Source organism: Vipera ursinii, assembly GCF_947247035.1.
Source record: "Vipera ursinii genome assembly, chromosome: 2".
NCBI lineage: Eukaryota > Metazoa > Chordata > Lepidosauria > Squamata > Viperidae > Vipera > Vipera ursinii.
This window is the reverse complement of record NC_139513.1, coordinates 133374156-133400197: the sequence shown is the minus strand read 5'-3', so window position 1 is coordinate 133400197 and position 26042 is coordinate 133374156. Positions and strand designations below refer to the sequence as shown.

The 26042-nt window shown below is 37.4% G+C and overlaps 1 protein-coding gene across 3 annotated transcripts; it reads left to right on the top strand.

Annotated features, from left to right (window-relative positions):
* The first annotated feature begins 1913 nt into the window (after positions 1-1913).
* On the top strand, positions 1914-26042 carry PRKAR1A (protein kinase cAMP-dependent type I regulatory subunit alpha). Of its 3 annotated transcripts, none has more exons than XM_083353187.1 (12): positions 1942-2047; positions 4451-4519; positions 4932-5117; positions 8568-8741; positions 9457-9548; positions 11057-11118; positions 12358-12404; positions 14329-14487; positions 15957-16017; positions 17341-17462; positions 17883-17964; positions 25719-26042. In XM_083353187.1, the coding sequence occupies exons 3-12, from the start codon at positions 4941-4943 to the stop codon at positions 25793-25795; spliced, it is 1053 nt and encodes a 350-aa protein (XP_083209313.1). In that variant the 5' UTR covers positions 1942-2047; positions 4451-4519; positions 4932-4940; the 3' UTR covers positions 25796-26042. The 3 variants fall into 3 exon arrangements, with proteins under 3 accessions (XP_083209312.1, XP_083209313.1, XP_083209311.1); XM_083353185.1 differs by lacking the exon at positions 25719-26042 and adding an exon at positions 19645-22042; XM_083353186.1 differs by lacking the exons at positions 4451-4519; positions 25719-26042 and adding an exon at positions 19645-22042 and having other exon boundaries at positions 1914-2047.

The following is a 26042-nucleotide window of genomic DNA, read 5'->3' as shown; positions in this document are numbered from 1 at the left end:
TTGCTCTTATAATTGAATTTCTTTGGGATCCTTCTAAGATTTAGATCAGGGGTCTTCAAACTTGGCCCTTTTATGACTTGTGGACTTTTAACTCCCAGAATTCCTCAGCCAACCTGCCAGGCTGAGGAATTCTGGGAGTTGAAGTCCACAAGTCATAAAAGGGCCAAATTTGAAGACCCCATTTAGATTTTCTTCTGACAGCTGATTCTGACTTCAGTTAACTGGAAAGCACAAACTACCTTTTGTTCACAGTAATTCTTTTTTATTATGATTTTATGACCTCAAAATAAAGAAATTAGAATAAATGAATCGTGAAAAAACTTGGTTAAAAATTCCATCCCCGTTCAATTATACAGAAGTTCCTAAAAATTAAAAGTGCACAGAGACTCTCAGGTCTTTAGGTAAATACAAGAGTGCTCAAATCTTAAGCAACAAATTTTAACTTTGTAGTAGGGATGAACTTTAAAGGTGGGAAATGGGAAACACAGCAATATAACGATGTGCTTTTATATAATGGTAAAACCTCATTTAATCATGATTCCTTCAATATAATACTAAATATAATGGAGTTTCACACAGCTTGGCCAACACAGCTGGAAATATCAAGTTATGCAGATTTAGAGATATACCAAAAATATGAAAAAGCAAAGCCTAGGAATAGCTAGAGAATCTTAATATGAAATCAACTATGAAAACAAGCTTTTAACATTAACTTGGGCTTTCAATACTTGTTTTATACTGATAGTATTTTGATGTGATATAGTGTCATACAAACCTGGTAGCAAACAAATACACAATTGTCTTCAAGAAGTATCTCGTGACGCTGATGTTTGCCAAACAGCAGCATAATAGAAACAGAAGCCCAGCCCATTTTAAATGCCGTGTAATTTAGCTTTTTTAAACTGCATTTCTATTTTGCAAGAACGGATACTTCAAAATACATCGGCTCGCATCCAGCACAAAAGAGCCACATCCAGGAGAATTTCGAGAAGCATATCCACAGCTTTTTAACCCTTTGCATTTATCACGTCTACGAGAACACTCCATCCACGTCCAAGAGCCTGTAAAGTTTCGGATAAACTCCCAGCAGCCCCGATGGTAGTGACGATCAGAGAGAGAGGGTTTCTGGGAGTAGCAACTCCGCAACAACTGACAGTTTGCCTAGCTACCGGGAAAGTCTGAGAAATCACAGTGCACGAGTCTTGTTTCTTTCTGCCAGCTCCAAAGGCGAATGCCGATAAGTTAAGATAGGATGACCTCAATGTTGAGAAATGCAATTTACGTTTCGAGACAAACCCTCCTCGCTTTCGCCGCAACAAATCGCCAGCAAGCAATCGGCAGCTGCTTTTATGCCATTGTTTACACTGATGCACAGTTTACTGCAGGGGTCTTCAAACTTGGCCCTTTTATGACTTGTGGACTTCAACTCCCAGAATTCCTCAGCCAGCAAAGCTGGCTGAGGAATTCTGGGAGTTGAAGTCCACAAGTCATAAAAGGGCCAAGTTTGAAGACCCCTGGTTTACTGCAACCGCTGCAAGAGCCAAGCCGACGCTCCGCCAGCGTTATCGACGCCTCCAGTCTCCCTTCCTAAGGCACATCTCCCGCCCCCCCCCCTCCCTCGCCAACCCTCGTGCTCCACGCTCGGGGAAAGGGGAGGGCGACGGTGCCTTTTCAACCCGCAGTCTGACGTCAGCGGGAATGAAAGGAAAAACCAGCAATTGCACGCAGCGGCTTTCCTCCCCACCCTACCCCCCCCTCCTCATCTCTTTCTCGTTCTGGCTTCTTGCTACTGTTATAGCGGCGGGCGGGCGGGCGGGGAAGGAGACGGAAGGTGGCGCGTCCCCTTTAAGGTTGCCAGAGGGAACGGTTCGGCGAGTGAGAACGAGGCTCATTGACGTCACGCCGAGCGCTGATTGGCGGAGAGAGCTGGGTTTCCGGTGGGAGCGATTGCCGAGAAAGAGAAGGGAGGCCGCAAATCGGGACAAGGAGGAGCGGGGGCTGCCCATCGCGGAGAGGCCCAGGCAGTCAGTCGCCGCTCGAACCCGGGGTAAGTCGGGGCCGGGCCTCGAGTCGCTCCCGAGGTGGGGGGGAGGGGCTTCGGGCGCAGCTGCGCGAGGGCTGCAGCGAGGCCCGCTGAGAGGCGCGCTGGGCTGAGGCGGCTTTTGCGCCGGGAGACGCCAGGAGCTCGAGGCCTCCGTTGAATTCAGATCTCGCCTCAGGGGAAACCGTCGAGCGGCGGCGGCGGAGGACCGTTGAGGGTCTTGGCGGGGGGACGCTGCAAAGTACGAAGCGGGGCAGGGCGCCGGCGGGTGTCCGCGCTGCGCCTGGCTTTGGAGGGGGGGGGACCGGGAGACAAGGAGCGGCGGCTCTGCAACGCGAGGAGCGCCGTGGGTAGCGGAGGGAGCATCCGCGCGGCTCCCGGGAGATGTCGCCGCACAGGCACGAAGCCAGAAGGAATTGGGGAGGAAGCCCTGCTTTGAAGTAGTGGCTGGCTGGGTTTGGTTTTTTTTTTTTTGGTTTTTTTTTGCTGGTGACCCTTGAGGCAAACGTGAGGAAGGCTTTGCTGCCACTAACTGAGGGATTGTTTGGGGGAGGGGCGGGGAAAATAAATAAATAAATAATAATAATAATAATAATAATAATAATAAAATAATAATAATAATAATAATAATAATAATAATAATAATAATAATAATAATAATAATAATAATAATAATAAGCCACTCAGCTCTTCCATTTAGGAACAGACTTTGTATTTGCCTGAGAAGGCAGGATTGTACTGTATTGAGAATAGAATCGATTAATTGCAGGCCTTGTTAGTGTTTTTTTTTAAAAAAAAGTAGTTTTAATGGCCTTGTTAAAAGGTGGAGTGAACTAACGCTTGGATTGCTGTTTTCCGTGTTTTGACTTATTTTAGGGTATCTCTAGGTCATATGATATTAAAAGCAAACCCTTAGCAATTTACTACATAGTTTACTGTGGTTGCAGACCTAGTTAATGCTGACTGCAATGATCTCAGGAAAATTGCAGGAAAACACACACACACGCACACAGAGTCGAGAATGCCAAAAGCTTAGATTGATTTTATAGGTTTTGGTGGCATATTTGTTGGGTCTTTTCCAGAATGCTTTATGTTGTGCTATATTTGCACTCATAAGTACCTATAGAAAAATCAGATCGATCGCACCCAGAGTCGCTGCAACTTGCCTGAAATTGCATAAGGTGCTTTCCTATGGGTATGGGGAAAGGTCCTGTATCATTTTCTTATACTGTAGTAAAAATCGTGACATCCTCCAGATTTTGTCAGCATTTTGTCTCCTTCTGATAGAAATGGACATCTAACTTTAATGACTAGTCCTTGGATAAAATGAGAGAGACTGTTTTCATAGATAAAAACTGCTAAGTTTAATATAGCCTATAATTTATGATCTCTTGAATATCTTGGTTTTCCCGTCCTGGCGAATGAACAGTTACTTTTTAAAAGAGCATTTTGTAACTCCCCAGTTGCTTCCCCCCCCCCACACACACACTTAGGAGAATTATAGGGAATTACCTTGAAATATGTTAAGTGGTTCAGGCTGTTGAAAGTTATTAGGGCCCTGTAATAGTCTATTCTTCAGGTATGCAGCATTATTTCAATAAAATGGAGGATTTCTTTTGTCACTCATTTAGAATCTTTTCATATTTAGATTAGATTTTTGTTCATTTTTTAAATCTCTATTCACATAGCTGGCAAATAGATTTTCTTTGTCTGAAAACAGAATTTAATTGCAATGAATTTAGACGGGTTTTACTTTGAATCCATTTACTTCATATTGCAAATACTGATGGAAACAAAATTGTTTATGCAATTGACATTTCACTTGATGTGTAAAAATATATTACCATTGTTCTTAAGGTGAATTATACATAAAAATGGGATGACTTCTACTTGGTATGCCACACAAAGTACTTGAGAAAAAAGTTTCTGTCTAGTTTTTGCACTGTTGTCTGCTGCTGCGTGTCAAGAGTGTGAATGTTTTTTCCCCACAGATTAATTTGCAAGCTGTTATAGAGCTACAGAGTAATTCTTGGACATTTAATAAAGCTGTGTTACTGACCTTTATTATGCAAGTTGTCAAAACAGAGGAGCTAGCTGATACTATAGAATTTAAGGCAATATGATTGTAAATGCCATCTAAATATATGTGTGCTGTTCAACCAGAAAAAGTTTACTGTAACCTTTAAACTCTGCAAGGATTGACAAGAATACAGTGTTTTGAAGGGGAAATTATTCAGCATCTTCATTTTTTTAATTTAATCTGCAAATTATCCTCAGCTATGGAAATCCAGGACATGTGTTTATAACTGTAGGAATATAATCATGTATCTAAATATGTCACAGGAAAGCATGTATTAATAGGACTTTGGGGTGTTCCAGCTATTCACTTTCTTACTTCCGTTTTGAAAGGTGATACTGGGATTAAAAGTCTCCTGCAAATTGTATGCATACCTGTAGTTGCTGTTGACTTCATCTCAAGTAAGTGGTGATCAGCTGAAATGTACTCTTTATTTCCATAATTATTTTTAGAAAAACCACTAATGAATATTTTAATTTAATTACAGCAGCTTTCTTTCCAATCAGTTTTTTCTTGGGAGCTACCATTAGTAAAATCATTTATTTTCACTTATTATGTTACCCTCATGTTCGTTGTTGGAAGCAGCTTAGTATCTGAAATTCCTAAGATAATTGAACATGGGCTTTGATTGAATTATGCTTTAATTTTTTTCTGACTTTTTCCCACATTATAACCAACTATTAGGTCTGCAAATAAGTTAGTGTTCAACTGCTATGTTTGCTGAGGGACATAAGTCTAATATACTTAGTGTACACTACTAGTACACTAAGGTTGCGATGGAAGTTAAAGTGTCTCAAATATGTTTTCTTTCAGATACCAGCAATGGCAGCCTCTGGCAGTAGCAGCAGTGAAGAAGAACGTAGCCTCCGTGAATGTGAGCACTATGTCCAAAAACATAACATCCAGCAACTCCTGAAAGATTGCATTGTCCAGCTTTGCACAGTGCGACCTGAGAGACCTATGGGCTTCCTCCGGGAATACTTTGAAAGACTGGAAAAGGTAAACACCTCATAAAAGAAAGACAAAAAATAGAAAGCCACTCTCAAAATAATGACAAATCCTATGCTTGACCTAGAGCACATCAACATTTCAAAAAAGTACAGCATTATTTAGTTCTCTAAAATGTGAATAAGAACAGACTTTGAGGAAATTACAGAGGCAGATCCTTTTGTATAAGATTCTGGATTGTTTTTATCATACTCATAGCAACTCTCTTTGCTTTAAGATATTTTTATTTAGAATATTTTAGCTCTTTGCTTTTCCCACATAGAAACAAAACCTTCAAATATATTCTTAAAATCAAGTTCAACATCAGTTTTCAGACTGGACAGGAAAGGCTTGGCCTATGAAAAGCGTATTATAGTCCAAAATGGAAAGAATCATTGGAAGATAGAAAACTCTTTATTATTTATTACCATTGGCAGGCAGAAAAACTTTGATTGTACAGTATCCGAGTATTCTGTGGTGCAGACATTTATAGAGATTAGGATTATAATTGTTCTATGCACTGTACTATTTTTTTGGTAAATGAGAAGTTACATCTGATTCTTCTTAATGCTGAGGGTTTGTATGCTGCTCAGAGTCAATTTTGATTGGAGAAAACTATAAGCCTTGCATACAAACAAATATACATGAAGTTGGTGCCATTTTATTTAATGGGAGTGAAGATGATGCTTTCATTCATTTTGTTGAGTCTTACACTCTCTTCAAATAAATTGGGTTTGGCATGGCTGAAGAAATCAAAATAGCTAACTTCAGACTTCATAATAAGCCTTAAAGCAAGGATTACAAACTCAGCAAGGGGATACACACACCATATCAACCCCAAATCATGATTTGGCTTAGCATATTGTGTGAAAGAATTGGTAAATGATGTTAAGGCATAAACACTGTTTACAAAAAAAACAGGCTTTTCAGACAAAACAGTAATTTCAAACAAACTACATTATGACTTAATATGAATGCAGCCAGCATGACTGAATTGTACATGGACAACAAGCAAATAAAAAATTATAATGTTAATATGTTGCTAAGAAGAAAAACTCCATAAGATTTGTCATAGAAATATGGCATTGTTTATGCTTATAATTCTAGAATCTGGTTTTGACATTCTTTATAAAATATGATCTGGTTTGAACATATTGAGTGACTATTCATGGAACCTGCCAATCAGAATTAACTATTTTAGGGACACATGCCATAAATAGAACTAATTAAGAAAGTGGGTTGAGTTTATGCAAGATGCTAAGGTATACAAAAAGTCCAGTTGCATATATGTTAATCTACCTTAATATATATGCATGTGCAGTTACTAAATCTGTATCTGTTAGTTAAACATTTTGCATAACTGCAACCATTTTATGCACATTCAAAAAGATCCATATACATAAATTGTGTTTACTGCTCAACATGGCTACAGTAATATTTTCTTGTTCTTTGACTGCTGTCTCAGTAACAGCTTCTCCCATCTCTATGTCAACATTCTGTGGAAGGAGAGAAGGTCAGCAACATTCATGGCATAGCAGTTGATTATCTAAAGGCATATCACAAGACCAATATTTAGCGTTTTCTGTAGTCACTCTGAATTGTTAGATTAATACATTTAAGACTCTTGGGACATAATATTGGAAAACATATGCTTTGCTTTGCGTAGAAGTACAAGTACTTTTAATTCACCCTTTAAGGGTGGATACATAAACAGTACTTTGATGGGTAAGATTCTTGTGATCCATGCAGCTTTGAATTTGGCTAGATCCAAACATTGAATTATGTAGTTCTATAAAGGCAGTCGAGTGATAGTGTGAGCTTTTAAGTTCCTGGTTTGGATTCACAGATGTCTTGTGCCAGCCGAAAGGACTATCTCACTGCACACTACCATGAATCTGAATTCTTCTATTTACTTATCCCCTAGTGCCCATTTGTGTCAGGGAAGAAGAGGCAACCAGTAAAATTCTTTTTTTCTAGATCCAGTGGAGGTTTCTCTTACAGATAAAATTCTTCATTGCAATTTAATGTTTTGAAGTGCACTGTATCAAACCAATAGATTAATGTACTGATTTTTAGTTGATTTTTTTTAAGCAGGAGTCCTTTGAATAGGGACTGATACATAAGGAAAGTGTGTTTATTTTAAAACTATTAGTCTCATGTTTGATAAAATATTTAAAATACTTTTTATTTTAATCAAAAATTGGCTCCAGTAAGTATAAATAGTACAGTGTAATAGTTTTATAAGTAACACCCCAAATTTCCATGATGATTTGCATCATTTGCATAATTTAACATAGATTGCATGATGACAATGACATAATTTGCATATATGACAATGACATAATTTGCGTATATGGCAATGATATAAATTGTTGTAATACTATAGTATCTGCTTTAATGGATTAATATTTAATCCATTAATATGGATTAATATTTAATCCATAATAATTAATATTTTCCCCCCTCTGATTGAGATTTCACTCTCAAATGTACCCATGATCTAAAAGAAAATCCTGGTTATGCACATAGCTGTGATACATTCTTGCACATTTTTCATTGATACCTTATTCTCTATCATGAGAGAATTAACCCATCTTAATTCTCAAAATGTTGTCTACTAAAACAGCCACTATGCTACTATACAACATGCTGGCATGTTCTTTCAAGATCTGAATTGTTGGTTGTGTTGCTTGTTTAATATGCTACTTATAGGATAGTAATTGTATTCAAAAAATAGACATTCAATGTTGAACCAGCAAATTTCATAAATTTATATATTGTTTTACATGTAAGTTGCTAATTGTCTCTTTTTTCTGTTGTCATGTGTGAAATATAACATTTTAATTTACAAAAATGTTATATTTTTATGATTTTAAAATGATTGTAATTAAAATTGATTAAAATGTTAAATTATTTTTATTTTAAAAGTTACAAAACCATTGTGCAGACTCTACTTGTCACTTTATGCAAACTGCTAGATAAGAATTTAAGCATTATGTTTTAAAAATTAGCAGGTAATGACAAGATTTTTTACATCCTTGGTGCTTCAGGATTCATAAATTGCCTCTCTTTTTTCTAAATTGTAGAAGGGTATGCAGATTGTTCTAAAATTGTAGAGGTGTATAAGTATCTCTTCCCTTTTTAAATGTTAATACAATATGCAGTGTGATTGTATCAAAGCCTAGGTCACCCTATTGATTCAGTAATTTAACTAACTAATCTTCAGTTCAAGTATTCATATGTACTTGGCAGCTTAAAATGACTTCACCTAAGAATCAGTAATAACTTTAGGCAATTCTAAGTACAAGATAGTTGACAAGAATGAATTTTGGTTTCTATTATGTGATCCAGTTTGAACAATATAATTTATATATGCGTCATGGCGTATGAGTTTTGTAAAGCCAAATAAGGAAGAAGAAATAGACTAATATCTATGTGGCTTAAATTTCTGTTTCCTTCTAGGAAGAAACAAAGCAGTTTATCAGTCAGCAGAAAGCCAGCTCTCGCGCAGATTCCCGTGAAGATGAAATTTCTCCACCACCACCAATGAACCCCGTGGTTAAAGGTCGCAGAAGGCGTGGTGCCATTAGTGCAGAGGTTTACACTGAAGAGGATGCTGCCTCTTATGTTAGAAAGGTGCTGCTTCGATATTTTGTATAAGCCTTACTTCATGACTTGTATATTATTTTTTCCATGCTTGGGCTTCTGGAACCTGTTTGAGGAGACAAGCTATCTTTGATTCTATTGTATGATTTCATCTCACATTTTCCCGACATTAGATCTCCTGTGATACCATCTTTTGATCTATAAGGCTTTTGTATAGTTTATACAAAGCCTGACTTTAAGAACCTGAATTATGAGAAATTCATTAAAATGTTGACTGATTTTTTGGTGCCATTATGCTAGTAAGAGGGAAGAGTAAGACATAGGTTTTGTTGCTTTATTCATTTTATCTCACCAGCAAAATCATCATGTTCTAAATTATTGGAAGTTCAGGAGATGGTTTCTAAGACACTATTGTTAATGTAACGAATGGCAAATATTTTTCTGTATTTTTGGACTTCTGCTATTTTTTTTCTGTAAATATCAATAGATCTGCTATTCTTTTGGGAAGAATAACTCATTAATTTTTCCTCCCCGAATTTGTATTCAGAACTTTGGCAAAACAATACATTTGATCATTGGTAAATTTTTTTCTTTCAAATTAATAAATATATCATGTTAGATTAAACTTACCTCTTCGGAAAAATGGTATATGATTCTGTCAAATAAAGGTTAAATTCAGGGATGAATGATAAATTCACTTAAAATGTCTTCAGCTAAAACTTTCTGGGTGTCTTGCATACCGCAGGTTATTCCAAAGGATTATAAAACTATGGCTGCCTTGGCGAAAGCTATTGAGAAGAATGTGCTCTTTGCCCATCTTGATGACAATGAAAGAAGGTAGGGTCTCTTCATTTAAATCAAACTAGAGACTGAACAGGTATCGAGAATTATTTTCCAGTGGATTTGGGGGCTGTGTAATTTTTTTAACATCAAACTAAGGTTTTTCCAGCTGAATTCATTAAATTTGTTTTGAGGCAAAAATTCTTGTATTAATCTTACGTAAAACTGAACTTAAATCCAGTGTATAGCTTTTAGAATTAATTACTTAAAATATTTAAATTATTTAAAGTTTCTAACTTTAAATAATACTCCTGTAGATTGCAATCTCCTGTAGATTGCAAACACTCCCGGTGTTTGCAATCTACTTTTTTACTTCCTAGGCAAGACTAATGTATACTCAATGTATACTCCTCATTGGTTTTTGCCTGAAAAGTAAATTTTTAGAGGTAAAAGGCAAGGTTCTCAATTGCAGTTTTTAACCTGCCTGAAATTGAACTTGGTTTTGACTCATTCTATATTGACAGATGCACATTGAATGGAAAGTGTGGATTGCTCTGTATGCAGAACAAACAAGACTGTGCTGCATTGGAACTACTGTTTTGAATGCAGCAGGCTTTGTAACTGCTGCATCCAAAAGAGGATGACAGCTTGCCTGCTCAAAGTTTTTTCAGTCCAAAATCCAAAAATTGAGGATCTAGAACTCTGGAATCTTCTTCAAGCTGCAGTCACTTGTTCTGAGTTATTTTCTTTTGCTTTAATTTTAATAGAATTAATTATTCTCTGAAATGAGCAGATTATCTGCTTGATTCCCGATTATAAAAGAGCCTTCAAACTGTGTAGATACACTGCCTTAACCAAAGTGTCTTTTTTTTGGGGGGGGGGAATATGGGAAAATCTCATAAGTATTTGCTTTTGTATCCTCAGGAGGTTCTGTCTATGGAATATTCCTCCTAGACTCTGTATTCCATAGGGCATTATAATAACCTCGTGTCACTCCCGGTGTTTGCAATCTACTTTTTTACTTCCTAGGCAATACTAAAAACATATCTAAAGGCGAATTGTAAGATAAGAGAAGAAAAATCTTATCATTGTCCTTTGGTACAATTAGTACTCTCAAATTAGTTTTCAACTCAGATAAATATTGCTTTATGAATTTAAGTTTGGAATTTGCTGTTTAATCAAACTAAGCTAGCTATTACCCATATAAGGCTGCATGGATATTTTTAATACTATGAGTCTCTCTCTAACCTATCCAGCAGTTGTTTTTTTTGGCAAAGCCAGTTTTTAGTTGTATTTAACAAAATGGTGTTCATTATGGTTGTCTTAGAATTGAAAATTGAAAACAAAGTGGACTGTTCACGTTACAGATTCCATTATGAAAATGGAATGAGGTAGGAAATAACAGAACACCTCAGTTCAGCAAATGAATGTCAGCTGTTAAAAAAGACCAAATCTAGACTACTCATAAAAACCATTCTTTCTGATAACTTAGTCGTAACTAACAATATTAGCATAAATGTTTTCCACTTTTTCCTTTTATGCTAAGTGAATCTATACTCTTTCAGTGATATATTTGATGCGATGTTTCCAGTCACTTATATTGCTGGTGAGACTGTGATACAGCAAGGTATGTGATTCATTTTTTTTTATTGGAATTTATTTCTAAGGTATTGGCTCACGTAATTGTTTATTTTTTTTATAGTATAGACTTGATAAAGAAAGATGTTCCAAAGATGTTACAGGTAGTCCTCGACTTACAACAGTTGATTTAGTGATAATTTGAAGTTACGATGGCACTGAAAAAAGTGACTTATGACCCTTTTTCACACTTATTTATTTTTATTTATTTTATTTTAATTCCATTTATATCCCGCCCTTCTCCGAAGACTCAGGGCGGCTTACAAGCTTAGCAGTAGCCTTCATTCTATGTATATGCCTGCTTGTTAGGGCTTTCACACACACACCCAAGCGGCATTATTACAAAGTCAGCTTAATTGCCCCCAACAATCTGGGTCCTCATTTTACCTACCTCGGAAGGATGGAAGGCTGAGTCAACCTTGAGCCTGGTGGGATGCGAACCTGCACTAATTGCAGGCAGCTGGTGTTACTTAAAGAGGCATTAGCCCACTGCTCCACCAAGGCTCTTATGACCGTTGCAGCATCTCCGTGATCAAACTTCAGACACTTGGTGACTGATTCATATTTGTGATGGTAGCAGTGTCCCAGTGTCATATGATCACCTCTTGCAAATTTTTGACAAGCAAAGTCAGTGGGGAAGTCAGATTCACTTAACAACTGCAGTGATTCACTTATCATCTGTGGCAAGAAAGGGTATAAAATGAGGCAAAACTCATTTAACAACTGTCTCACTTAGCAACAGGAAATTTTGGGCTCAATTTTGGTTGTAGACTACCTGTGTTCACTATTCAGTATATTAGGGTTTCTTCTGATGTAAGTTATTTTACCTTGGTAATGTTTTGATAAACTTGGTAAATTGGTTAAGGTTGGGGATATCAAGCATTAAAAACAAATAGCAGCCAGCATTGGTTTTTGCAGAAGCTTTTACACTCTCTTGAGGGAAGCTGGTTGATCCTTAACTATCCAATCGTGGCTGAATAGCTCCATCTTTTTATTAATAGTTAGACATGGAATACAAAGTTTAACTTACGTGAATTTGCACCAGAAACTGAAGGAAGTACTGGCTATTCTAAAATTATGCCAAATATAAAATTGTAATTGTATGTATTATGTTGATTGGAATGTTGATCTAAAATGTTCTATTGATGCTGGAATTAAAAGGCACATCGCTAATGCTTTTTAAAGAATTAGAAAAGTTATTTCACACACTATCCTTTTTTTTCTTAAGGTGATGAAGGAGATAACTTCTATGTTGTTGATCAAGGAGAAATGGATGTAAGTTTTTTTCCTTAAATAAATATATTAATCTAGTGCCATTGCATGGTTTTAATACATGTAATGTTAAAGATGGTCATGATTATTAAATACAATACAAATAACCAGTTGGGATTTGTGGTCTGCCTTTCTCTAGACTTGCCATGCATTTTCTGATACGTTTTCATATAGCACAGGCTACTGTTGAGACTAAATTAAGACATTGGTTGGTGCTTTCACTGTGTTAAGCAGTTTATTTTAATCATGGCTTATAAAATTATGATTAAAAGAATCAGGAATGAAAAGTATGAACAAAAACAACTTAAGTGTCATTGGGAGTTGGGCAGCATATACATTTAATAAATTTAATTTTAAAAATAAAGAGCTTGGCCTGGGTTTCCCCATCCTATAGGGCAGCGTTTCCCAACCTTAGGAACTTGAAGATGCGTGGACTTCAACTCCCAGAATTCCCCAGCCAGCTATGCTGGCTGGGGAATTCTGGGAGTTGAAGTCCACGCATCTTCAAGTTCCTAAGGTTGGGAAACGCTGCTATAGGGAATTAAAGGGACTGGTCTCTTCAGTAGTAATTCCCACTGAATGGCACAATGTTCCCTCCTGAAAGCAGGATTCACCCCCATTCTTGTGCTCAAGAACTTTCTCAAAATGATTTCATTTCAGCAAAACCTGGGCCCTCTATTGGCATGTACCACTTTTTATTGTTTTGCGATATCCCTGTACATCTCTATTGAATGGGTTGTTTTACTATATTGAAACGTTCACTGTTTGGATTGCTCACATACAGGTAGTCCTCGACTTGAATTTATTAATTTAGTAATTGTTTCAAGTTACAACGGCACTGGGAAAAATGACTTATGACCAGCTTTCAAACTTATGACCATTGCAGCATCCCCATGGTCACGTGATCAAAATTTGGGCTCTTGGCCATTGGGATGCGTTCATGAAGTTGCCCTGTCCCATGTGATCACCGTATGTAACCTTCCCAGCTAGCTTCTGACAACAGAGTAAATGAGGGGAGCCAGATTTGCTTAATGATGGTATGATTCACTTAATAACTGCAGTGATTCGCTTAACTGTGGCAGAAAAGGTTGTAAAAGGGGGCAAAACTCATTTAACAACTGCCTTGCTTAGGATAAAAAAAAATCAGGCTGAGTTGTGGTCGTACGTCAAGGACTATGTGTATATACAGCTAAAGCCATTTAGATCGGAGCAGATCAGAGTCTATAAGCAGTGAGAAAAAAAATCCTAGTAATACCTTTGAAAAGTTGGCATAGAAAGAGTATTGATCTCTTGAACCTTGCTGTTGGAGAAGACTCTTGAGAGAATGCCTTGGGCAGCCAAATAAATAAATGGATCATAGAATAAATTGTTCTAGAGTTCTCAGTCAAAGCACAATGACCAGGCTCATATTACCATGTTTCGGATACATTATGTGAAGATCTAGCTCTCTGGAGGTTTTTAATGCTATGAAATGAAGAGAGAAAAAGAAGAATAGGGTGTTTAGCAAACCCAATGACAATGGGTTTGTCATTGAAAGATCTGAGGGATCAGATTGAGGACAGATCATCCTCTTATGTGGTCACTAAGAGTCAATAATTACTTGATGGCACATAATTAATAAAAAGTAACTTGTACCCTAGGTAGTACATTGAGGTAAATGAATAGAGTGAACCCTTTTATTATGCAAGTATTGCTTAAGCATTTTTCCAAACAGAAACAACCTCTTGGTGTTTGCGTATTAGGAACACATGAGAAATTATTAAGATGTTATTTATTTGTTTGATTTCACTCTGTTCTGGAAATACCTCAATGCTGTTAACAAAATTTAAAACAGAATGTAAAACAGATTTTCTTTTTTAAACAAAGTACCTACCAAAACTGAAACAAAATATATTTTGAAATAAATGTGTATATATTCCTCCTCCAGGTTTATGTGAACAGTGAATGGGCCACCAGTGTTGGGGAGGGGGGCAGCTTTGGAGAACTTGCACTGATCTATGGGACACCCCGAGCAGCGACTGTCAAAGCAAAAACCAATGTGAAACTGTGGGGTATTGATCGAGATAGCTATAGGAGAATCCTTATGGTAAGCATTTCAATGTCTTGAAAAAAACAATGTATTTATACCACGTTTTGGTGTGTTTGGGAAAGTATATCAGTAAATGGCAAGAGTTATAATGAACTGATAGGAAGAACGACTGAGTAGTGATCACTTCATCTGAACGTAGCCTTTCACAAAATGGATGTTGGATGTGACACAGGTGTGTTTATGTTAGCGATCAAATCAATGCCCATGTCTCTGCTTAATTTAGGATTAAGAATTGAACCTCACTTGATAAGTTCTTGTTCAACAGGATTCCTGAATAATACTGCTTTGTAATTTTTTGCTCAAGAATACTTTTTTCTCACAATAATCATTTATGCCAAAATAATTCATCTAAGATATCACAAGTTAGCTGTTTATACTAAGTGATACGGAAATGCACAATTCTTTAATTTCCACACTTCCGGTGGGACTTGTACAATTTTAGCTTGCTAAATCCCAGTCAAACATATTTATTGTTTTCATCGGTGAAGATGAATGACTTGACAGCTCAGTTTCTGAAATTCACACTTGCTGCATTGTATATGTTAAAGGTGAATCACAGACATAATAGTTTTCTCAGAAGTCTTCAGCCATATTATTAACTATGATATTGAATGAGTTCTGGTTTTACAGAAATCTCAGTAATGCTCTAACCTGACCTCATAAACCTCATTTAAACTGAGCAACTTGAGCTTTTCATTTTTTAATCTGCCATCTATTTGCGCTTCAAAATCTTACTTTAAATGAATGCTTTTTATGTAGTGGGAAGGATATGAAACTCCAATCATTAGCATTGTAATAAAATTAATTTATTCAACTGTAAACTAAATTGATGTTCCTAAATAGATACTGGTTGAAGGAAACAAATTATTTTAACAGCCAGAAATAAATAAGGAACTCTTGCTTATAATTAATTTGTTTTGTCTCATGATGGCTAGAGAGTGCAAAGAAAAAAGGAATTTAACTTCTCTCTACACTGTGTAAAGAGCCATGCCCATAACAGCACTGTTTGATGCTGTGAACAGAATATAATTTGTGAATTTTGGACCAGGTATCCATGTCCCAAGAGGGGTTTTGTTTTTGTATTATACATTAAGAGCCTCTTAAAGGCCAAAAACTTTCCCCACCCAAGTTTAGCAGGATTGACAACTAAATGGGTGCACGTGAAACTGATTTTTTAAAAAAATAAATGGACATAATATGCCATATAGATACTTAGTGTAACTATCTATATGGCATATTATGTTCATTTATTTTTTAAAAAATTAAGTCATCTTTTTGCTCTCCTGGGTCTCTAAATAATACACTTAAACTATTATTTATTATACAACTATTCAATTAGGAACTAATAAACCAAGAACTCGGAACTAATACTAATACTCTCATGATAGGAGAGTATTCTGGCTTCCTAAAACAGCAAAATAGAGATAATACTGATTTTCAGGTGTATTTTCTTCCCCAACTTCCAGGGTAGCACACTGAGGAAGAGAAAGATGTATGAAGAGTTTCTTAGTAAAGTGTCTATACTTGGTAAGTGTGACAAATTTCTTGCTGTTACTAGTACATGAGCAGATAGAATATTACATGCATTTTGTTATTCTATATGTTGTTGCTGCTCTTCTTTTTTATTTATTATTTTGCATTGTACTGTATTGGTGTTCTCTTTATCATCCTGATTGCACCTTGTCAATAGCCTGAATGACATACATTCAGGGGTTTCATTCTTCCTTTTGACAAAAGTTTGGCTTTTGACTAACTTGCATTGCTGAAAAACAACAGAAAATGTATTTCATTTCTGTACGTGCTTCAGCACATAGGTCAGGTACTGCTTCCTCTTAAATATTTTCCTCCACAGTTTTGTTTGGTGTCCTTCAGTCTTTTATTTTTTCATTCAACTCTTTTCCTGCATCTTTATGCTTCCTATATATCTTATGTGTATTTGCGCACAATTATGCCCATGTCATTTATTTGTTTATGTACTTGTGTAGCCTATCTCCAAAACAGGATTTTAGAGTCCAGACATTGCTTCAGAACATCTCTCTGTGCTACATATTAAATTAGCAAATGTTGTGCAACTTTGCTATAAAGAAAAGCAACTGTATACAAGAAACGTATTGCTTGTAAGGATCTGTTGTATGTTGATCTACGTACAATATTGTCTATTGTAAGCGTTTAGGTATTTTTAAAAGAGAATTTCTGATCACTTTATTGTTATTTTTTAAAATACCTTGTTTATGTTGATGAACTATTACGAAGGGATAATATTTTGAATAACCCACCACCCTAAGAATTAATCAGGGAACGTTTTTGTTTCTTAGAACACAGATACAGAATGGGTTTGTTTTGGAGCATTTTCTATGGAGTATTACCAGCTCTGTGAGCGAAAAGAGAATCTCCTTATTGAACCTGGAATATACTGCCAGAAAGGGATGTCCATTAGAATTGCTAGTGTTTATGCTAAAACTTCCTCATTAAGTTGCAGATTCTTAACTTCCAACAGCCCCAACAGTGTGACTGGTATTGAGTGATATTGGAATTTGTATTTCAGTAACTTGACAGGTCACAGTTATCTTACTCCTGACCTATTAATTAAAACATAGTCACCTAATCTGCTATAAAGGACCTTGACAACCCTTTGGGCATTGTTGAAATATTATTATTTGAATTGCCAAATTTGTGATGTGAATGAATGTTAAATTGTTTACAGTAAAGTGAGAGGTTGTGATTGAACAGGTTACATAATGGATGCTGGGGTAGATAGGAGCAGAAAACCCTCATTTGAAGTAAACACCCTAATTATAAATCTTGGCAACCTAGCAAAATTTGCCTTTAAATGGTTACCTTTTCATTCAGAATCCCTCGACAAATGGGAACGTCTCACAGTGGCTGATGCATTAGAGCCGGTACAGTTTGAAGATGGACAAAAAATTGTGGTGCAGGGAGAACCCGGAGATGAATTTTTCATTATATTAGAGGTGAGTAATCATAATTTGTACTGTTTGTTAAATAGTTACAGCTTTAGCTTCGGTTCTCTTGATTTAATTATTTTTTTTTGCAATATTAGAGTCCAATCCTTATCATGAAATACGAATTGTATTTTTGAAAATGTATAGAAAAACACTAGCAAGATGACACTGAGTTTAAAATGGCTCTCAGTAAATTTAATTTATTGATCACGATACAGCAGAAAGAATATTCAGTTTGGTTATAAAACAGACTTGTGGGTAATCTATGGCAGCAAGTGCAGGCACACATCCTCTCTCAGTAGGTCTTAAGGGTTATGGGAACAGTTTAATCTGAGTTACTAAATGGAGATGCCTCTGCTTTCTGAATCTGTATTGAAACTGTCTTGGCACATAGAAGAAAAAAAAAGTCACCCTCTGGTTCCTTTACAGGGTACAGCTGCTGTGTTGCAGCGCAGGTCAGAGCATGAAGAATTTGTTGAAGTGGGCAGACTTGCACCCTCTGATTATTTTGGTGAGTTTTCCTTTGTCTTCCATCCCTTCCACCTCCCATAAGCATATCAGTATTATCCCTCCACTGTCTCTCTAATAGTGCTTAAGTCAGGGAAATACATTGCTCCAGCAGGAAATGTTGACATCAAACTGATACTAATCTGCATAGTAAAAGTTACTTGAAAAAGATGCAATATTCCTCAGAGCTAAATAGATTTTAGTGAAGATGATAGACTTTCTTCTTGGCTGCTGATGACAGAATAGCTTTATGTCCTTAGCAATCTTCCTAAATTCTGGCTTGGAATCCGTCATAAGAGCTTTGGATTGGAACATCATGAAATTGATTGAAATAAAATTCACCTATTTAGATATTTTATTGTCTGTCATAAGATGATCTTTCTTGCTAGCTCCTCAAAGCCCAATTACATTACTAGCAAGCCACTTGGTATGCAAAAGGCAGTCTCCTGCCCTATGTTTACTGTAGTTAGCATAACTCATTTCTTCTGAAATTAATGTTAGAAGAGGGAAGTGAGGCAAATTTTGACTTTTCCATCGACCCTATATAGAATTGTATCATTTTCTAAAATACATATTCTAATAAATGTTAAACTAACAATGAGCAACAGGTAGAAAACCTGTAACCGCTAATGGTGTTAAGCCAGTTGTGTTTCATTACAAATAAATCTCAAAAAAGGATCGGGGTGGGGGTGGGGAGAATCCAAAACATGGTATGTTAATCCAGATTTCATGTCTATTGGAAGTTCTGAAAATAATTTTTTATTTTAAAACACAATTCCCCAACACTGTAAAAGAACATGCTTAACCATCTGAGCTTGAAAAGAGTTTCTACATTCACTATTACTTGGAAACAAGTGAGGCCTTCCCCAAATGTTGAGTTGTGAAGCAAAATTGCATTGAATAATAATCTGTGATTCTCCTAAGGGAAATAAACCGAGTGAAATGGTTTCTCTTCATTCTTAACACGTTTTACTTATAATGTCTAAGATCTAGCTTTTCGCTTGAAAGAAAAGTCTAGTTTTCATTTGAAGGCAGATGAGAGTCCTCAGATAGGAACCACATCTCTCTTCATATTAAGGCAGGAATAGACAACCTTTGGGTTACTAAAGTCTACAGTATGCTTTTTGCCTGTATAAGAGCCACAGTGGGCAGAGCAATCCTGGAAAACCTGTGGGATTTGGATTTTTTTCCTGTTTTTTTCACCCTTGGGGTTGTGAGAGATTTTATTCCTTTAATGTCTATAAAACTTATTTTAAAGGTTTAGTTGTGTTTCCTGTCTTTAAATGTCAGATGTTTTCTCCAGTTTTAAATCATTGCTGGAGGCAGCTTGAAAAATTGGGTTTGACGATTTCATATATCCTTAGAGCCTCAGGTTGCCCACCTCTAGGTTAGCATACAAGCCAACAATGCACAATATTATACATAATATATTATGTTAATGAAATTTCACAACAATCATTTCCAAATATTTCCTGTTAAGGAGATAAGGGGGGGGGAAAGGGCAGGCCATCCCTAATTATCTAAACCCCATTAGCAGGGACTAATGAGAGTAAAAGTAGCTACAGTAGTTCAAGAGTTATTCTATTTTTTCATAATGAAAGAGAGCATAGTTTTGGTTCAGTTCACAAGTTAATCAATTTTACATTAATTGGTTCCATATGGAATAAATGTCTTTTTCTTGTAGGTGAAATAGCTCTACTAATGAATCGTCCTCGTGCCGCCACTGTTGTTGCTCGTGGCCCCTTAAAATGTGTAAAGCTTGATCGGCCCAGATTTGAGCGTGTCTTGGGTCCATGCTCCGATATTCTGAAACGGAACATCCAGCAGTACAACAGCTTTGTCTCTCTCTCTGTCTGAAGTCTCCCTCCTTCTCAAATACATGCTTCACAAATGCAGACTGTTTTCATTACTCTTGTGCAGAGCCACACGGCTACTGGCTATTGCCGCTTCCTGTCTGTCTGAGAGTGGGGGTGGGGTGGGGTGGGGGTAGGGGTGGGAAGAAAGCAGTTGCTTTTCACAGCATTTTAAATTTTAAGAGCATTGTTTTGGTGCTCCCAGCCCCATTGAAAATAGGGAATTGTATGGAAACTTTTACTGTTACTGCTTCTCTCTGTGCAATGTACACTGTCCAGTATGGCCAGTGACTGCCATTCCTTTTGCTGGGAACAATTCCTGAGCACCGCGGTTATTGCAGTAGAGTTAAGGATGTAACAGTGGGAAATTCTAAACATGCGTTCCCCGCTAGAGAGTCCCATGTTCCTTTTAGGTTGTGATCACTTTCTACTGTCCTTTTCTCAGACAGGGAAACTTACCTTCTCAGCTCAACCTCTTGGCAAAATGTTCTGGATATGGGTGATGTTTGGTAAAGTTTACTGAGATCAGCTTCTAGTAAAACCAGAGTTAGAAGCTTGATAGTTTTGTGCATCTGTATCCATTTCAGGATGGCTTGGTTATTGTTTGTCAGGTTTTTGTATACAAGCTTTTGTTTTGGCAACTATTGCCAAGTGTTGCTATCTTTGGCACAGCAAAAAGTTTTGCCTGTTCTCAGATGTGAATATTTATAATATATGCCTCTCCTGATTTTTCTCAAAGGGCAACCAATATAGGTGTAGGTGTTAACACTAGTGTACTGCTCCTCAGCTAGTGTGAGTTGTAACACCCCATCCACACTATCTAAAACAGGAAGCTGAAGGATGCATTCTTATGTATGCAGTCTTATGCCTGCCCTTTCCAAGCTTTGCCTTCCCTGTTAACTTTGGAACCAGATAGTTCAGTGATGCTATTTATGTAACTGGTGGTCAGTGCAGGATGGAATATACAGTCTAATTTAGGAAGATGATAGGACTCTGGCTAAAATGAAAGGCAGGAAGCAGAAGAATCAATGCCTATTTCCTGTCAAACTCCTAAAATATTTAGCTGGAAGGAGACACATGCTCTAATTTGTTTGGCCTCACGTTCTCATTGATCTAGTGGAATAACTATTTTCCGAAAGTTAATCCTGTTGTCAAGTTGGAAATGTGTTTCAGTATTTTACCAGGTTTGTGTTAACAATATTCTGTGTGGCACTCGGTGCTACCCACTAGCTTTATTGAATTTCACAGTTGGAGAATGTAAGCAAGTCAGTTTATTTGTAACATAAATGATCGAAAAGTACTGTAGAGTTTTATATGGGAGTGGCAGCAAGTGTTTTGCATTGTTTATGCAACTATTTCTTACAAATCTTACTTGCCTGGTTAGCAGCCCTTCCCCTCGGACAATTGGACCTGGTATACACCTTTCTGACTTGCTGGCTGTTGGAAGAACATTTGCTGATCATTCTTTGTAGTTGGAGGAATAGGAACCTTAACATATTTTTTGAAAAAATCTGTGGGCAGTCGTTGATATGTCCGCGTATCTGGATTTGGATTAAATGTAAAATATACATTGTTAATTCCTTCTACTTATCCTAACCACTTTAGTAAGGTAAGGATATCCACCTGCAGTCTTCAGAGATCCATGTTACTTTTTTCTCTAAATTCTATTCAGTTTAAACCTACAGGGATTATTTTTCCTTATACCTTTGTTATTTTTGAAGCTTGATTTGATCCTTGTTGAAGCACCAAAAAGATTTTAAATGTTATGTAAGCGCTAAAGAAAAATGCACATTTTTTTATATAAGGCTTTCTAATCAAGTTTCACTACTGCGTCTTTTTAGCTTGCTGTTTACTCCCTTTTGTAGTTTTACCAACAGGATTTTAAGATGAACCAGCTATGTCTGAGTTAAATATTAATCACAGTTAAAGCTTTACCTTTGTGTGCAATTTAAATATGTTTGAATCCACAGTTGGTATAGTTTGCCTTAGCTAACATTCAGGGCTTTAGAAGATAATCTGTTTTGCTAGGTCACCTTAGCAAATTAAAAAAAAATCTACTGCCCTAGAGTGCTATAGTAAACCAGAGGACCATTTTTGTATTGTTACCTGACTTTTAAGTCTAACTTACTGTATGTGCTAATATATTCCTTTTGTTATAGATTGTCCTAATGGCAGGTAAAGCAATAAAATGATTTAAATTCTTAAATGTAATCAGTGTTTTATTTTATTGGGCCCTTCCCCTGCTAATTCTTGGGTTGGAAAGGCTAGCTGGGGATGGCCTTACTTTTTTTCTGATACCGACTCACTTTTTACCTTACTTAATATAGCATCATATAGTCAAGGCTATGGTCTTCCCAGTTGCAATGTATGGCTGTGAAAGTTGGACCATAAGAAAGGCTGAGCGCCAAAGAATTGAGGCTTTTGAACTATGGTGCTGGAGAAGACTCCTGCGAGTCCCTTGGACTGCAAGGCGATCAAACCGGTCAGTCCTAGAGGAGGTCAACCCTGACTGCTGTTTAGAAGGCCAGATCCTGAAGCTGAAACTCAAATACTTTGGCCACCTAATGAGAAGGAAGGACTCACTGGAGAAGAGCCTAATACTGGGAAAGATTGAGGGCAAGAGAAGAAAGGGACGACAGAGAATGAGGTGGCTGGATGGAGTCACTGAAGCAGTAGGCGTGAGCCTAAATGGACTCCAGAAGATGGTAGAGGACAGGAAGGCCTGGAGGAACATTGTCCATGGGGTCGTGATGGGTCGGACACAACTTCGCAGCTAACAACAACAACAATGTAGCATAGTTGCTTATATATTGTTAAACATGAACTTGTCAGCTCTTCAGAGTAGATCAGGCTTCTCCTATTTGACCATTGACTGGATAGTAGCTCTTCTCCTGTCTCTCTCAGCCATTCTCTCTGCGCTCTATTTTCCTAGGATCTCTGTAAAGGAGCTTCACCTTGAAAAATAGCTACTTGGGTTAAATTATGGTCAGGGCTAGTTTTCTTTGATACAGAATATAAATTCGGTGGGATTCATTAAAAAAAAACACAACTTGTATGGAAAATTTATTTGAGTCCTTCGGGAGATAGGGCGGGATATAAATCCCATTAATAAATAAAATAAATAAATAAAAATGGAGCCATGGTTTACACAGTGCACTAAAACTTAAAATTACACGTTTTGGGCTTAATGTGGATGTACCTTTTATGGCTTAGTGTGTAATGTGCAAACCGGTCCATTGCATTGTAGTCAACAAAACAGAGATCAAAAATTCCAGCAAATGTTTGAATCAATCATTAGTATATTTTACGGATTAATTAATGGGCCATTAATAAATATGGGCTCTACTTTAAAATTTAAAGTTGAACTGAGGGCTGACCGTCAAATAAATGAATCTTCTGATGCTTTGGCATCAAATAGCGCAAGAAAACTTGACTTTCGTAAAAGTAAATAGTTTGTAAGATTACTTGATAAGAAACACTGTATTCGGGGTGTTCAGTATTGTAGGGGATTATTATTCCTTTTCATAATCAAGTAGATAGACTTCAAGTGTTTGATTATGGCCAACAAATTCATCTTGGGTTTTTACTTTTATATACTCATGAGTGATCAAATACACCAAGTTAGTATTTAAACCCACTCTTTAAACTCATATTGATGTTAGTATTAAAAACATGGAAAAATGCCAAAAAAAATCAACCACTGGAGATATTGACTGTACTTTATGGAAACTGAACAGGTTTTACTGCCTCAGATCCAAAGTGACAATGCTGATGCATTCCTTTAATTCCATGGGCCTTGGAACCAGACAATTTTTTAAAAGAATGTTTTAAATCTTCATATCCGGAAACTATCAGTAGAGGGAGCTGAAATACTGTACATTGATATAAATAATATAACCAATTTAATACACTTTGATGAACCATTGTTCAAAGATGGTAACTGAGCTGAAGTGAAAATGAAAAATTGTAAACTTTGGTTATCAATGTACACAATACTCAAATATTGAGTATTTTCCTCTAGGAAAGTTTATGGAGTGTCTCCATGTACTTTTCCCAAAGTTGTTGAAATAATGATTGAGTATCCTTTCAAAGAGCAATTGGAGGTTTGCAGCGGTTGCTATACCTCAAATTGACGTTTCTTTCCTGGCTTGTACTCTGCAAATACCTAGACCAGAATTCTCAGCCTCCATGGGTAATAGTAATAGTGAAGCTGTGGAATTTCAGAAAATTGCCTGATCAGGTTTGGAAAATCATCTGGAAGTCCAGTATCGGGTAGGAATTGATACTAGATTTTCAACTTCTGTTGCTCTTTGTAAGTCCATACCTCCTATGCTGAATGACTTTGCCAAAAGCTTAATAGTAATCATTGCAGGTGGTGGGGCAGTCTACTCTGCCCAGATTCCCACACACACAAAGAGCAGAAACAATGTCTATAGGCTGTATGTGTCCTGTTAATGTCCTTGATCAAATGCAAGAAATCTTCAAGAGAGATAATTTTCAAATGTGAAACCAACAAATGTTTGGAATTACTGGAGGGACTAGGAGCGACTCGTGGAATTGTCAATATTCCTTGGTGTACTAAAGAAATCAACTTGTTTTGAAGGACCACTGGGTAAACTCAAGTTTACTTCAAAGTATTGGGGTGAGGCGGATGGTTCTGATGACCAGACTTTAAAAAAATCTATATTTTAATGATCTTGCATAAATTTACCAGGGAAAGAAACCGTTGATAACTCATTTCCTGAAACACCTTGGGTTCAGCAGCGTCATACACAACTTTGATGACATGATGTAGACCAGAAGACCTGCCATACCTACTAGCCTTAATATTTCCCTTGCTGGTGCCAGATAGTTAAAAGAACTGGGGAATAAAAAATAAATCGGTACCCATAGTCAGTTGACACCCTGCTTATAGAGTAGGGCTTTTCAACCTTTTCACCCATTGTACCACTTTTAGGATATGACAACATCCAAGTACCACCAGTTGCCTAGCAAGGTGCCAAAAACTTGATGACCAAAAAAAGTGAAGTACAGGTAGTCCTCAACTTACAACAGTTCACTTAGTGACTGAAGTTACAATGTCACTGAAAAAAGTGCCCCCAAGCCACAGCTGAGCAAGACACCTGCCTGCCTGCCTGCCTGCCTGGCGGCGCTCTTCCTCCTGTCCAAGGTTTTCATTGTTGTGAACATTTCTGTTGAGGATTGGCAGTGGGGGTGGGGTGGGGTGGTTGATTTTTATTCCCCCCCCCCTTGCTGGGTGGTTGCAGCAGATTTTGGTCACTTCACATGACCCTGGGACAGTGAGCATCATAAATATGAATCAGTTGCCAAGCATCTGAATGTAAATCACAAGACCCTGGAGATGCTGCAACAGTCCAGCTGATCAGCGCTTCTGGGCTCAGCAGAAGCAGCTGGATCTCGGCACTGATCCTGGCGCTTCCGCTGAGCTCTGACAGCCCTGAAGAAGCACTGATCCTGGTGCTTCCGCTGAGCTGTAACAGCCCTGTATCTCCAGCCATCTCTCACTCAGGCTTGTGTGGTGCTACCACCGGTTCAGCTCATTCCCCTCACCCGCTACCACTTTTCTAGTATGGTTGCGTACCACCTGCTAGGTGCCAATGTACCACAGGTGGTACCCGCACCACTGGTTGAAAAGCCCTGTTATAGAGTGTTGAAGGGTAATTATTGGCAAAAAAGAGGGGGAGGGTCAGCAAGTGGATGGGAGATTCCTAGAAGTGTGTGCAATTGGCTGGCACCCTGAAAAGGAGCACTGTGGTGCAAAGTCTGTTTTCAACTTCCATGTGTTTCCTAACGCATTTAGAGTTGGTGTAGATTACCTTGGTATATTTCCTTCTTCTACTCATAGTGCTGCAACCCACATTCTGTTTGCTACTCTTTACATCAGACTTTGCAGTGAAGGCTCCCACGTGTGTGTGCATGTGTGTGTGTGTGTGCTGCTTCCACTATGATGCTGCTGCATGAAAAAGAAGCACTACTACAGTGGCTAGCTGGCGAAGAGACTTCAGTCAAGATTCTTCATTATTCCAAAGCAAATGACTGGAAAGAATTCAGTGCCAATTGCTATAATGTGAAATTGCAGCTTATATGCATTGCCTTGCTGTCAAGGACATTTGGCACCATATGAAGGCACCCACAACCCAATCCCAAACTGATGGATCCTTACACAAAGGAAAGAGCAATTTCCCCTTCCTTGGCAACCTTGACACAT